This window comes from Egretta garzetta, unplaced genomic scaffold, assembly GCF_000687185.1.
Source record: "Egretta garzetta isolate BGI_Z169 unplaced genomic scaffold, ASM68718v1 scaffold663, whole genome shotgun sequence".
Classification (NCBI taxonomy): Eukaryota; Metazoa; Chordata; class Aves; order Pelecaniformes; family Ardeidae; genus Egretta; species Egretta garzetta.
Genome location: NW_009259122.1, coordinates 457,344 through 471,604, shown reverse-complemented (window position 1 = coordinate 471,604; position 14,261 = coordinate 457,344). Strand labels below are relative to the sequence as shown.

The window sequence follows — 14,261 nt, the reverse complement described above, 5'->3', positions numbered from 1 at the left end:
TGACCCGCATTCCTTAAGTAATACCCTGGTTATTCTGGGTGTATTGATTTCATACATAATGCAGGAGAGCTTTTACGCTTCAGGCTTATCTCATGTAAGTAATGTCAACAAAAATAAAAGGAGGATGGTAGGAACGTGGAGTGGGGCCTTTTGGGGAGGGGAAGTGCAGCTGAGGAGAACGGAGGGAGAATGGGGGTTGAGGTGGAAATGTAGAGAAGCCGGAGAGAAGAGATGGAGAAACAGAATCGGGAGGTGATCATGAGGAGGAGAGCGCCCCTGGAGTGCGACAAAGCCTGTCCTGAAGCCAATCAACCGGGGCAGGTTGCTGGGCCATGGAACTGGCACGCACTCACAGTGCTGCACAGGGGGTTCCCCTCATTTGCACCCTGCTCAGGGTACTGATCAAGCAAAGGATTTTTTCTCGGGGATCAGTATCAGATCAGCCGTATCCTTTCAATACATGTTACAAGGTCTTCATGCAGTGGGAAAATAGCATGCGACTTGTATAAATGAAGACTGAATTTTATCTCAGCTAGTAACATCCTGAAGACTGGCAAGTCTTGGATTCTTTGTTCACTGATGGTAGGCTTCCAACTAAAAAGATTGGTAACACGTAATGCACTTACGTTCATATTCTTACTGTCCTTATATTCTGAAGTTAGTTATGCTTAGGGACAGGGTTTAGTGGTGGGATGACAGGGTTAGGGTAACGGTTGGACTTGATGATCTTAAAGGGCTTTTCCAACCTAAATGATTCTATGATTCTATGAAGTTGTGCCAGCGGTGCAGTTTCCATTGACATAGATGAAAGGGTTTCCTACAAATAAATGACCCTTCTTTTTGGTCTTTTGCACTTTTGGTGTCTAATTGCCACTGCCTCCATTACTGCCCCGCTCTGCTCCTTTAAAGGTTTACTTGATTATATTGTATTTTTGTATTACAAGCTTCCAACACTGAGAAAGTCACCTGACTTTTGGAAAGCATTGTGGAAGCTGGGGATGTGAGGTGAATAGTATGGATTTTTCAGTTTGAAGAAAGTCAAGATGCTAGGACAAATTAAAAATATTGGATTCTGGTAGCATCAGTAAACAGAACATTCTGGGTTTTTGTTTTTCTTGGGAAATGGTATAACTTTGTGTTTTGCTGAGTACTATTGCATAGTTTGTGATAAAAATTGTCCTCGGAGAACGTATTTGCTAATCTGAGCTGATTGCACTGGATACAGAATACATTCTGTTAATTGAAAAATAAAGGATACATAAGATTTTAAAAGATTTTTTTTTTTTTTTTTAATTCCACAGTTATTTATAAAGAATCACGGGTTATGAGTGAATACTACAAATGCCAACTTTTGGTTTGTTGTATTAGAGTTCATGAAGGGTTAGGCTTTGTCCATATAAAAACATTTAACTTTCAGATTGAAGATAAAAAGTTCCTGGTTTCTGGAGAGATCTTCAGTGAAGGTGATTCATTTTACTTGAGGTCTTCAGTAAATGGAACAGTGTATAAGTCCAGATTGGTCATTTTGGACAACACCATTTACCTCTTTTTTCCGGTAAAGTTAATTTCTTTATTATCATGAGTATAAAATTTCAGATTTTTATCCGTGTAAATGAACAGTATAAACTGCAAGAGAACGTGAAAGAGAATCATAATTTCAAGTTCTTACATTGGCCCATGATGTTTTGATACTTGTTGGATTTACAGCTGTAATTAGAAGTTAATTGCTTATGGACAGTGAGTGAGAAAACAATTACTTTTGGAAACCTAAAATACAGTTAGGTGACTTGGAGTTGCAAATGATGGTTTGGGAGGGGGGAACACAAAACACTGGGATGTTCAAGTATCTAAGTTTGCTATAGAACAGTAGCAATTACTTCAGACTGGTTATTTGAAAGTGCTTGTAACTGGTATTTTTATTTCACTGTGTTTAATTTTTAATATTAAATGATAAGAAAGAAATCTATATTGGTCTGAGGAAGGGCCGCTTCAGCTAATACTAAAAAATTGGAATTGGGAGTTACCATGGCATCATCTGCGTTGCATGAATAATGGCGTTTGAAGGAGGAGGTACCCTCATTTGCATGCTTAGGCTGGTAATTTTTTCTTTGCAGTTAAAAAGATTATAGGGCATTAAAGTAACTCAGTAAAAATGTAATCAAATAATTAAATTCTTAGTTTCAGTAATTAACCTCTAGCTCTGAGCCCCTTAAGACTTTCAGCAGAATGCCGTGAGAAGTTTGCTGCTGCGGTGATGAGGACAAACGAGCTCACGCTGGAGTGGCACAGCTCAGTTTTCCTGTGGGGTCTGGAGTGGGGAATCTGGAAGGAATCACAGGAGTTTTGGGATGTGAGGGAGAACGAGTCTTTGGGAAGCTCTGGGTAACGAGCCTGAGAGGAACGAGGGGAGTTTGGATGACGGTGAGCGTTTTTTTGCGAAGCTTGGGGCTGAATCCATTTCACTGTGGATTGTGAAACGCTCCCATCGGCAGTGCTTGGCGATGGAGCTGCCAACGTCTGCCTTGCTTGTGGCAGCAACCTGCCTACCCCTTGTGCAAACCTCTGTGCCGTTGCTGCGTGAAGGGGGAAGGCGTGGGTTTGGGACAGAGCCCGGTGTGGAGCCTCTCTGACGGGGGCAGCTCCTTCCGTGCTGGTCCTTGGCAGCGGCGAGGTGCGGCTTTACGGCCATGGGCAAAGCGGTGGGCATGCCCGCAGGCTCTCTGCTGCCCTGGCCCCAGTAGGCTGCCACCTTGAACACTGACTGGTGTGACTGAAGCTGGTTCTGTTCTTTCCTTGTCTGTCAGCAGGCCTATTAGTGGTGTTATTTTACGTCAATTAACTCATATGTCATTGATTTTATTTCTGTAGGAAGGTAGCGCTCAGATTGGCCTTCCTGTACCCAAGTACTTATCTGCAGTAAGTTCAGTGGGAATGCAGAGTGGTGCTGTCGCACCCATGACGGGCACAGTCGAAAAGGTAATTATAGTAACGGGGTAGGCAATGAATTCTCCAATATATATCCAAGTTCGCTCTTCCAGACACGGCGCTTGCTTCTGTACGGCCAGGAAGGGATGAGCGCCGCAAATGCCAGTGCTGCGTGGCTTCTCCCAGCTGGAAAAAGCCCTGTTTACTCTGACTTCTCAGCAGCCACACGAGAGTGTTTCAGGCTTCTAGTCTTCTTTTTTAGAGCTCTGGAAGATCTGAATATTTAACTAATCCTTCTGCTTGAATAATTTTTTCTTTATCTTAATTACGTTCTAAGTCAAGTTCCATGAAGTGTTAGTGGCTGTTTGATCCATTTCATCTAACCAAGAGAACGAGATGCCAGATGCACTTGCAAAGAAAGAAATACTCAGAAATGCCTTTTTTGTTAAGCTGCATGTTTTGCTGCTTCTGTTTCTTTAGCTCAGCAAGTCTTGCCTATTTTTCTGTACAGTGGAAAAGTTTCAATAGACAAGAGATTTCCAAGAGAGCTCAGTAGCTACAGGGTTCTGCTAGCAATAAAAAGGCATGAAGCCTTTCACAGGGTGGAGTGCACTGCACGTGGATCTCTTGCGTACTGAGTGAATGCTATGTCAAAGTTACTGCAGAAAAGCTGGGTAGCTCCTGCAATCTTCCTTCTGGATTTTGTTTTAAAAACAACTTTAGTGACTGGCTCCAGGAAGACATTCTTCTCAAAACAGAAGCTCTTGAGCCCCGAAAGGGTAGAGTATGTACTGTCTCTGCTATGGTTTCTTCTTCGATATGTATGTGGCTTCTGGCCAGCCTGTTAGCTGCTACTGAACCTCTTTCTGTAGCCTCCGACTCCCTTCAGTATTATCTAAAGAACTCAAAGACCCAGTTCAACAATACTGAAGGTGTCATGAGGCTGTTCCATAAAAACTCGCTCACTCAGCGCATTGTGCTAGCCAAGATCCAGCTGATGGTTTTTAATGTGCATGATTTTTTCCCAATTTTCTCTTGAATTGTAGGTGTTTGTGAAAGCAGGGGATAAGGTTCAGATTGGAGACCCTCTGATGGTTATGATAGCTATGAAAATGGAGGTGAGTGACACAGGAAATGTTTTCATTACTGGGAAAATAAAACTGGTCATCATTTAATTATTTGTGGTGCATTATTGAAGTAGGGTGCAGGTTGTAGCTTGCAGATGTCAGTACCACTTTAGTGCTGCAAAGCAAGTGTTGTGTCTGATTAGATTTGAGAGGATTATACTTGCTGTTATTTTTTAACAAATGATGATTGTATAATCCATGCTATTCTGCGGATGTTTTGACATGCATTTGGTTAGCTTTGTCAGTCCTGCTCTCCCCTCCCACGAAATCAATAATTCTGTCACTTTTCTAACAGAAAACTGTTTAGGTACCCCTTGTGCTCGCTGCCTGCGATGTAAGCATCTGTAATGTCTGCAGTTACTTCATGCAGAAATTTGGCTAGCAATGACTTTGTAAATATGCCCGGCATTTTTTTGTTTATAATTTTGTATGATTTACATGACATTTTACCAAGAGGACACTAAAGGTTTTTTGTAGTTGTCCAGGTGGCATTCAGTGGACTGGCATTTTGGCCATTCTGTCTCATCACATTGCTTGGCCATGGCTCACATTGCTTGCTTTACAGTTTTTGCAGCCTGAACTGGTTTGCTGTGCCTATCAGTTGACTTTAAACTTCAGTTTGTGGTAGCAGAATTAATGTTGTTGAGAAAATTTGCCTTTCCCTTATCATGTCCTTTTGTAAATTACACTAAAATTACATGAAATAAACATCTGTGCACTAAAAAAATTACCCCCAGAATTATTTGTGGTTGGATGTTTAATGTGTTTCTCTCCAGCTGATACCTCAGACTGATGTTACCAGAGTTCTTTTTTTTTTTTTCAGTTTTATTGAAATATAAAATGTAAAATTTAAAAAGCAAATTGGTATTTAAATGAATCCTGGCTTAGATGGTAGGATTTAATATCTGACATTAAATGTTTGGATACTAGACTAACCCTACGTAGAAAATTACCAAGAAACAAAACTTCAAGGGAAAACTAACCTGGCACAATGCAAGCAGAGCAATTTGGGGATCGGTATGTAAACATGCTATCCCTTTGCTGTCACTGGTGGCTGTATTTCTACTTCATTTGCATTTTGCCACATATCTGTGCGATAAAGACCCCTCCTGGCCAGCAAACAAAAATATTTAGTGAATCTGCAGATTCCTCTTCAGGGAACAAATCTGCTGTGTGATTAATGTTTTGGACTAAAACTGTATTATATCCACCTGGTATTTATTATAATAACAAAAAGCATTAGTGAAGTAAAATAACATTAAAAATATAACCGTAGATGGTATTTTTGTCCACAGTATATTTCTCAAAATAAATATTGATGAGAAAATAAAACTTGAAAAAGGTCTAGGATAATAATTTCGGAGAAGGTTTAAAATAAATATACATTTGTCAGAGGAAGTAATTAAGTGTGTTCTGTTGTAATTACACCAAAGAGTATTATCAGCATTTGTGGGGGGGAGAGAAGGAAACGAGTACTCTGCCGGTTCACCACTGCTCTGTTTCTGTGCAGCACACCATACGGGCTCCAAGGGCAGGAGTGATAACAAAGGTTAATTTCCAAGAAGGTGCCCAGGCCGATAGACACGCTCCGCTAGTTGAGTTCATGGATGAAGAGGCTGAGTCAAAATAAAATTCAAGGAAGGTGCATTTTATTTTTTCTACTTTGCTGATTTTCTCTCAGGAGAAGATTTCTTCGTATTTTCAGCAAACTGCTATGTATCATAGACTGGGTTCCTCTGCACTTCCTGCAGTGTTGGACTGTAAATGATGCTGACTTTACTGAAATTTGGGTATCACTATACTGTAATTGTGTATATATAACTCGTGGGCCCGTGTGATTGTTGTTCAGTGGTTATGTTTGCCTGTGAAAAGGCGTTAGACTGGAAGAAGATGTGGAACTTGTAAAGGATGGGAGAGGTTGGTAAGGACTGTACGTTACGGACTGCAAGGGTTCTCTTGCCTGCCTCTTCATTCACGGCTGCTTTTCTTTCCCTGGGAGGTGAGAGCGTTGGTTTGAAGGGAATCTGAAAGGTAACAATTGCTTTATGAATTAATGTCTCTGACAAAATTCCTGTTTGTGGCTTATGCTTTTGCCTGAGTAAGGGAATTGGGGATTGTTCTTTAGCCCAGGATGCCTCTTAGTCATTTTCGGTGCATCTTCTTTTCCCATTTACCTCAATGAATAGTGAAAATTTGCATTTCAAAAAGTAATTTGATATATTTTGAAATATCTGATACACAGAGCATTTTTAAAATACACATTGGCATTTACTATACTGATCAAAGCTTTCCAAAAATACAATTTGATCTTTAAACATGAAGTAGTAGCACAGAAAGATAAGCTTGTTTAATACTAGTAAGTGTGCCAAAATAAAATACTGCCTTCAGAATCCCCATGACTTTTCCCATGTTGTTCACTTTCTAATATATTACTTATTGGCTGGAAGGAAGTACACCCAAGTCTTTATAACAACACGAAATATGACTAACAATAACAGTCAGATTGTTTTTGTGTCGGCAGTGTTGCAGAAGGGAAAACTGGTGGGTTTTCTGATATGCAAAGAAAATACTTGTCAGAGGCAGCACACTGATCACTTGCCATAAATTTAACTTGTTTAAAAAACATCTCCGAGAAACAGGAAAAGGGAAACAAACAAAAAAGTTTTAATTGCTGCAAACCTGCAAAATATTTTTACCTTTTACTTAAGGTGATGTTCTGCTTGTCGTATGAACTTTTGATACACTAATTTAAGATGATAGTGTGGTTTATACTGCAGAAAAGAACACCACGGGTACTGCAGTGATCCCAAACTTGGAGGTACGTCTGTGCAAATGGATCCTGACACACCTGAAATCTCCTCTCCTAATCAATGTACAGTGTCATGGGGAGTTCTCTGCTCTCATTCTGTAGCAGTGCAGCCTTGCCTGCTGTGCAGACGCAAATTATAAAAAAGTAATGGCTGTGGAAGGTCTGTGTATTAAAAACACACAGTAATACTTTTAAATTTTCCTTGTAATCCAATGGCCACCTAAAAATTACACTCCGGTGATCATCTTGTAGAATATTGCCACAGTGACTTTTATTTACTGCCAAATAAAAACGAAGCTTAACTTGGAACATTTGGTTTCATTTTTCTCCATTTTGTTCTTTCCTTGGTGGCTCATGTTTATGCATTAGAGGATTTTAAGCAGCTGCTTATGTATCCTCTGATCTCTGACAGAGCGCAACCTGCAGATCGCGTTTAGGAGGCAGTAACCCAGTCAGTCAGAATGGGTTTCGCTGCAGGGAAGTTTAGTGACTTGTTTTGTGTAAAAATTGAATCTACATCTAGAAACGTGCACTCGGTCCTGAAGAGACACTGTGGCTTGGCGTTTTTTTTTTTTCTTTCTATGTGCCATCGCTGTGTTTCTGGACACTGAATCTGTAGCAAAACAAACACTAAACTTCAAAGTTCTCTGTCCACGAAATCTGCACTGCTTGCTTCAGCCAGCCAAGGAAACAAGAGCACGGTCCTTGGGAGCTGACAAAACGTCTCCCTTAGGAACGAAGGGGGAGACAAAGAGTTTTAGCAGTTTTAATTTTGCCTCACTTCTGAAAATTAGCTGTTAGGTTTTTTTCCCCTAGATTTCCACCGAGATTTATTTTTTCAAATAGTGAGGGGTTTATTTCAGAATAAAATCTCTTGCAGAAGTCATTGTCAGAATTAGCACGCTTGAAATGTATTGCTGCAGCGTGATTTAATTGAACTTAAGAGATACGCAAAGAATTATTAAAGGTAGGTTGTTCCTGTAACCTGGAATTTTAATTTAGAAAATATTCAGAAATTTTCTCTTTATTACAAATAAACCCTTGTTTTATAGATGTGAATCGATGAGAGCCATATAGTAACATAGCTGCAACTGAACTGTTGTCTGTAGAACACCTAGTGGTAGAGTGGGAAAGAAAAAACCTGGTGATAGTTTAAAATGCAGGATTTCAGTATTTGAGCTAAAAGATAATCCCTGCCGGTTATTCGTGATCGATACACCTTTTCAAATGGGGCTGTAGCCCTGATACCAGCGTCACAGATATTCTAGAAACAACGAATCTGAACTGATTCTAATTGTGGTGATCTCTCTTGCTGCCAGAGAGAGGGGCCCGGGTCGTGGGACAGGAATTCAGCCACAGCCTGCAGGAACGAACGAGGGCATTGGTGTCCCCGGCTTCGGAGAGCGGCACTCGCCGTGACTCACGGGTCAGCCCGTCGCACCGGGTAACGTCCTGCTGGGCAGCGCGAGTGTTGCCGCACCAAAATGACGACAGCCCTTCGTGAACTTCAGTCACCGCCCGTGGGGGTCTCCGTCTCCCTTGCGCGCTTCAGCTGCTGTCACTTACTGTAGCTGGCACCCGGTGAAGATCTGCGGCCTGGAGCCCCAGTTCCTGCTGCATCAGTGGCGAGGACGCGGGGAGTGGGCAGCAGGAGAGTAGGACTGCGGTCGTATTTCGGCCACTGGCTCACCGTGACTTCAGGCAAGTCACTTGGTAAATACTCGCCCGTGTTCGCTCTAATGAGGTTGATGGTAATTAAAACACTACAAAACTGGTGGACACAGTGATTTACAAACAGTTCTTTTCCATGCTTGCTGGTAAAATTGTAATTTCAGATGCAGACTTTATTTTTACTTGTATGGTTATCTTTTTTTACCCTTTAAACAGTAAATATCTATGCCAGTGAATTGTAAATATAAAGCTTCCACTATGTATTAAATCCTTTGTTGCAATGGATATAACCACCTAGTTAGCAGAAAATGCTAGCTTCTGGCTTTGCAATGATTACACAATAATACTGCAGTGTTTCGGCAGGAGCTTTGAAACATAAGTCAGTGGTAGGGGGAAAAAATGAAGTTGATCCGAGCACACGACACTTGTTAAAGCAACTTGTACCTATTTTATAGGGCGTATCAACCAGTGAACCTGTCCACAGAAACAAATACACCCGTGATTGTTCTGTCCAGCCAGATGGGGAATTACTTGGCTGTTTTACCTGTTCTGTTTGCCGTGTAGAACGTGCGTACTGGCCCGTCACTGGCAATGGCCTAAGGTCCGAACTTGCCGCTTTTACCCAAGGTATGCTATGTTCTCAACGAGAACTTTTAACTGCTTGTACAGTTCAAAATGATAGCGTTTTTATGCAGGAATGGTTCATGGGAGAATGCCACGTAGTATCTCTCTGATACCGGGAATAGCCTTCTGCACAAGAATTCCATTTGGAAGGTGATACATGCTACCGAGTGTCATACTAAAAAATCAGTATTGCAGAAATTCATAATTGAAACCTTGGCGTTTATTTTTATGTGGGCTGATTGTATTCCTTGACAGAACAGAGCCTGGGCTCTAAAAGCAATGCAGTATCTTCTATGAGGCATTTCATGTTAGCTTAAAGCCTGTTGATTTTACGATGAATCCGTGTTAAAACAAACATGGATGTTCTGGGTGAATACCCTGTATTTTTTATTACAGCAGTAATAAGGCAGTAAAACACATGTCTAGAGTCCTACTGGGTTTTGAAATTATAATGGTGGCTGGATTTTAGCTTTAATCTGTTTTCCGTGTAAACAGTTCTGGTGCCAGGAGGTTGCTCTGGAAAGGATAACTGGTCTCTGTGAAGGGCAGCCGATCTCGCTTAAAGCAGACGTTGATGTACAGAGCCAGCAAGGCTCCAGGGAGCATCTGGCGAAGGAGCCTGCTGCTGGGGGCTCCATCCCTCCTGCACCTCTCCCAAGGGAAGAGTCGGCTTAGTCTGGGTTCTAGTGTTTTGCCCGCTCAGCAGTGACCTGGGACACACAGGCAGTCGCAAATGCTGTATGGTAACTGCAGCCAAGGACCCCCCGTGCGCCCAGCGTCCTGTGCCAAGCATCCCAGGAACGTAAGACATAGCTCCTGCTCTATGGAGTTTTAAAATGAGACAAAATGTGAGCTAGAATAAACCACTTTAACAACAGAACTCCCATATACATGTGGTTAATGCAAGTTTTCCTCAAAGTTTGCTGCACCATATTGATGCTGACAGCCAGTCAGGGGCATGGAGGTTGCAGTGTGCCACTTAGCAGAAAAGTGATACTGGCTGGGTTGCATGGTCATGTTCCCAAAAACTGTTAGGACAGCGTGAGGAGAGGAAAAGGGTAAATGTGTGCAACATGTATGGCAAGGAGGCAAGAGTCATCTGACTGCCCTTGCTCTGTACGTCTGCACTACGCGCGCAGTCTGCGCACCTGGAGGCAAAAGGCTCTGCCTTCTGTACATGGGGGTTAAATTACTGTTTCGTGCAGTAATAGCAAAGTGGGTGCGCTGAATGCGGACGACTTGTGTTCATCACGTTGAGCAATTAAAGGTGGCACATACAGATCCCTGTGATAGGTAAATAATACTGTCTCTCAGTCTCCTCGATTCTTGAAATCCCCCCTAATTCTTTGTAGTGAGGATGGAAAGCTGTTTACAGTTCTCAGGTCTAGGTTTTAATCACAGAATCATAGATATGATGGCACTGTCTCGTTTATAGCTTGGGCAATTTCAAATCATTCTGCTTACAAAGATCCTATGTTGCTTATGGTTCTGAACTGAAATGTCCACATCTCATAAAATCAACCGGCTATCTCGATGCTTATTGCCCTCTCATTTCTTAATTCATATTACTTTAGATGCCTTGATTTTAGTTAATGTATCTCAGTCCTTCTAAGGAGTTAAAAAAAAGAAAAAAATAGCGAAGCCTTGCAGCGTGTTGCCCGTTAGGTGTCCTGGAAAGCCTCGGTTTTTTCAGGCTCGCCAGGGTACAGTTAGGTACGCGAGACGCTCACAGACTTTCACAGGCTCCCTGACCTGACTCGTCTTCCTCTGTCACATAAACCTGGGCTGCTCCCTGGCACCCGACCCATGCCGTCGCGTGGAACCCAGCTCCTAACAGTGCCTGCGACTGGGCGTCCTGACTTGTGAGCCCCTTACGCAATGCAGGAAGGATAAAAACCTTAATAGAGGGTGAACACCCTTCCCTGCAAGCTGACAACAGCAATCTTCAGATACTGGTGACGTGCCAGTTTGAAGGTTGAGTTGCTTAGACACCTACAGGAGGACTCGGGCTGTTTGCTTCCTCTCTCCTGCTTTCCATACAGAAAAATCACATAGGCTGATACGGACATTCCAGCCGTGTCAGCTGAGGAGCGGGAGAGGAGCAGGCCGTTGGGTCTGTACCTGTGGATGCTGAGAACTTCACGCCTTCAGAGCGGCACTGGATTTCCTCCTGCGGGATAGCTCATGGGACTTTTTGTTCTCTTAGATAAGCGTAGGGTCAGTGTTTGCAGACAAAGGGCCGTTAGTCGTAACCACTTTATGGCTATTCCATCAGCGTCAGATGAATTGTGGTTTCGTTTTCTAGAGCATAAGGTAGCTTACAAAGAGATTTGGGGGTTAGAAAGACATTTCCAGGCCAAGCTGTTCCAGGTTCTCGTTACCCTTATGAAGCTTTGGGCCTCCTCCTCGGAAAGCGCTCCAAGTGGAAGTCTCAGCAAGGGCATTGCGCTAAATGGATTCTGCAGTGACTTAACATGAGACTTGCTCCTCTACCTGCTCAAGAGGAGGGCTCAAGCCAGTGCAAACCAGACCAGTGTTCTGTTCAGAACGACGCATCTGACACATTTGGATTTAAAACCACCACTGTTTCTCCTAGGGTTCCCATGAGAGGATAAAACATCATTGGATAACACAACAAAACAAGGCAAGGGTATCAGCCCTGCCATAAATTAAACAAGTCATCGTGTTCCTGCGGTCACAGTGATTAAGTTCTATGCAGACTAAATACTTCCTTCCAGCTGGTATTGCTGAACGCGTGCGTCACGTTCACAAATAGCAGAGCTGTTCATCACTGGTCTGACTGGTGTGCCAGCCTGGACCAAGCTGTACAGAAGCTGACATGGAAGAAGCCCAGTTTAGACAACATGTTCTGAATACGCACAAATATGCTTTTTGGCAGCCTCATGGTGCCTCTTGCTTTACAAAGCATCTGGTTTTGCCCAGAGAGGGCAAGGGTGTGATTCAGACAGCACTAAAGTGCAGCTCTACATTTGCAGATGCGCAGCCAGCCAGTGAGCACACGGACAGGAGCGGAACTGGGGCAACCTGGCTGAGCCCTGAGGGGCGAGCCGGGCCGGGCGTGCCCGCCGCCGGGCCGGGCATGGAGACGATCCGACCCACCTGCCTTGGGCTGCGGCACCAGGTAGCCTGGCACCAGGTAGCCTGGCCGTGGCAGCCGAGAGCTCTGGGTGGGCCAACGTACCTCGGCTCCTGCGGTTCCGACAGCGCTCGGGGAAGTCCAGGCACAAAGGCAGGCTGTAGCTGCCGCTAAAGTCAGCGACGCTAGGCTTCCAACTCAAGTGGCAGTGGGAAGCTGCTCCCGTTCTTTTCTCATGTACAGCTTCACCTTAGAACTGAACTTAAATTGGGAAAAAACCAATCTCGGAACAGCAGCATGCACACTGGGGATAGCATTAAGCTGTACTTCATGTATTTATTTTTTTTTTTTATATTTCACTGAATCGTCCATTTTTATCTGCCCTGCTAAGAAGTCCCTGCGAGGTAGTGACGTGTGATTTTCCGTACCTTCTAAGATGGGAGTTCATAAGATGGAGGAATTCAGTAAGTTAGAGACATCACATCACAAGCCAGTCAAAGCTGGAAGCAGAGTCAAAACCTCCCAGCAAAACAAAATGGTTGAAGTACAGAGAACTTCACCAGACCTGCAGCTAATTTAAAAATTGCTAATTTGTAACCCTTGCAGATGAAAATAATGGACTGAACTAAAAGTTGGAGCAATGGTGAATTTTTCAAGGAATGTTTTTTAAGTAAGCATGGTTTGAATGCACAAAATGAGGTCTGCTAGAGGCCTGATCAAAGCTAATGAGCACCCTTGCATGTGAAGTGCCTTGTGCTCTTAAATGTTTGTAACATCAGGCCTTAATTTATTATGAGTTTAATTTAAAACTCATTTGAACGCAAAGTGAGGGACCATGCTGATTTCAGTACCTTTTTAATTAGGGCCTAAACAAGAAAAAGTGAAAACTAATTAAAGTTTAATACTTTATTCAGTGAACAAAAGCAGCAAAATGAAAAATACCTTTTCAACATTAAGTTAAAAGAAAGGTAAATCTAAACACAAATACAGTGTGCTTCCAAATACACGCTCACCCCCCCGCCATAGACCCTGCAATATAGAAAATGAGCAAGTTGCAGACATGAGGGAAAAACAAGCCACTTAAAAATCCTGCCTGTGTCCTGAGGAATCCTCTGCAGTCACAGTTCATCTCTCAGATGACTGTTGTGTGTCGCAGTCATTCTCAGGAAGGTCCGATTTGTGTCTGGAGGCTGCAGGAGGAGGGCTGTCACGGCCCCTTACAGTGATGCCCGTGAGCTAACTCCATGAATTTCAGGCTTGGCTTTGTCTCCCGCGCCGCGGTGCGCAGGGGCTGGGCTGGCTGCAGTGTTGGTGGCTGTGCAGCCATCCTTGATTTCAAACCCAAGCTTTTCAGAAGGACTCCAGGCATCCAGGCAGCTGCTGTCTCTCAGGATAGCTGAATGCACACGTATTTCCATAGGCTTGAGTCAACCCTTACTCCTTCAGACCACCAACGCAACTGGACGCTCCCCAGGACAGGCCCGATTCCCCTCTCCAAATACTACTCCGACTCCTCATGCCCCACCTAAGCTTAGCTCCGATTTTCAGTGGAATAAGCGAGACGCAACTTGGGCCCTTTTCTGTAACACCACGTGTGTGACCCCTGTGCACTCATCGTGAACGCCGGCTCGCTGAAGTCTTCCTTTTCGTGGTGTCACGATCGCACCAGGCACGTAGCATAAGGCTTAAATAGCTCAGCCGATGAGAACAAGGCTGAACCAGGCACGTAGCCTAAGGCTTAAATAGCTCAGCCGATGAGAACAAGGCCGGACCCTCGTCCTTCACAACCAGCGGCGTGCCACCGCTGCGAGCTTTATCCGCAAACTCTCTGCCTCCCCAAACCTTGCTGCTAAAAGTCTGCAGCAGGCAGCGTAAGCTTTCCTGGGAAAAAACCACCGCCTGGGATACCGGTACCAACTGATTTAACCCTTGCACCCCCTCTCGCTAGAGCACCTACGCTACCGCGGGACAGGCTCCGTCTGCCGGCAGGCCCCCCGAAGCAGCAGCC

At 43.7% G+C, this 14,261-nt stretch overlaps 1 protein-coding gene across 12 annotated transcripts in view; it reads left to right on the top strand.

Annotated features, from left to right (window-relative positions):
- The window catches only part of MCCC1 (methylcrotonoyl-CoA carboxylase 1), a 24,600-nt gene extending 13,447 nt beyond the window's left edge, over positions 1–11,153 (top strand). For 3 of the 12 annotated variants that reach the window (XM_035891148.1, XM_035891149.1, XM_035891147.1), the window contains 4 exons: positions 1,418–1,555; positions 2,869–2,976; positions 3,972–4,043; positions 5,563–6,706. In XM_035891148.1, the coding sequence (XP_035747041.1) occupies positions 1,418–1,555; positions 2,869–2,976; positions 3,972–4,043; positions 5,563–5,682 (438 nt within the window). In that variant the 3' untranslated portion in view covers positions 5,683–6,706. Of the gene's footprint in view, positions 1–1,417; positions 2,977–3,971; positions 4,044–5,562; positions 6,707–8,180; positions 8,956–8,987 lie in introns of those variants that run through there. The other 9 variants (XR_004841572.1, XR_004841574.1, XR_004841573.1 and 6 more) reach the window with 9 other exon arrangements.
- Positions 11,154–14,261: the final 3,108 nt, after the last annotated feature.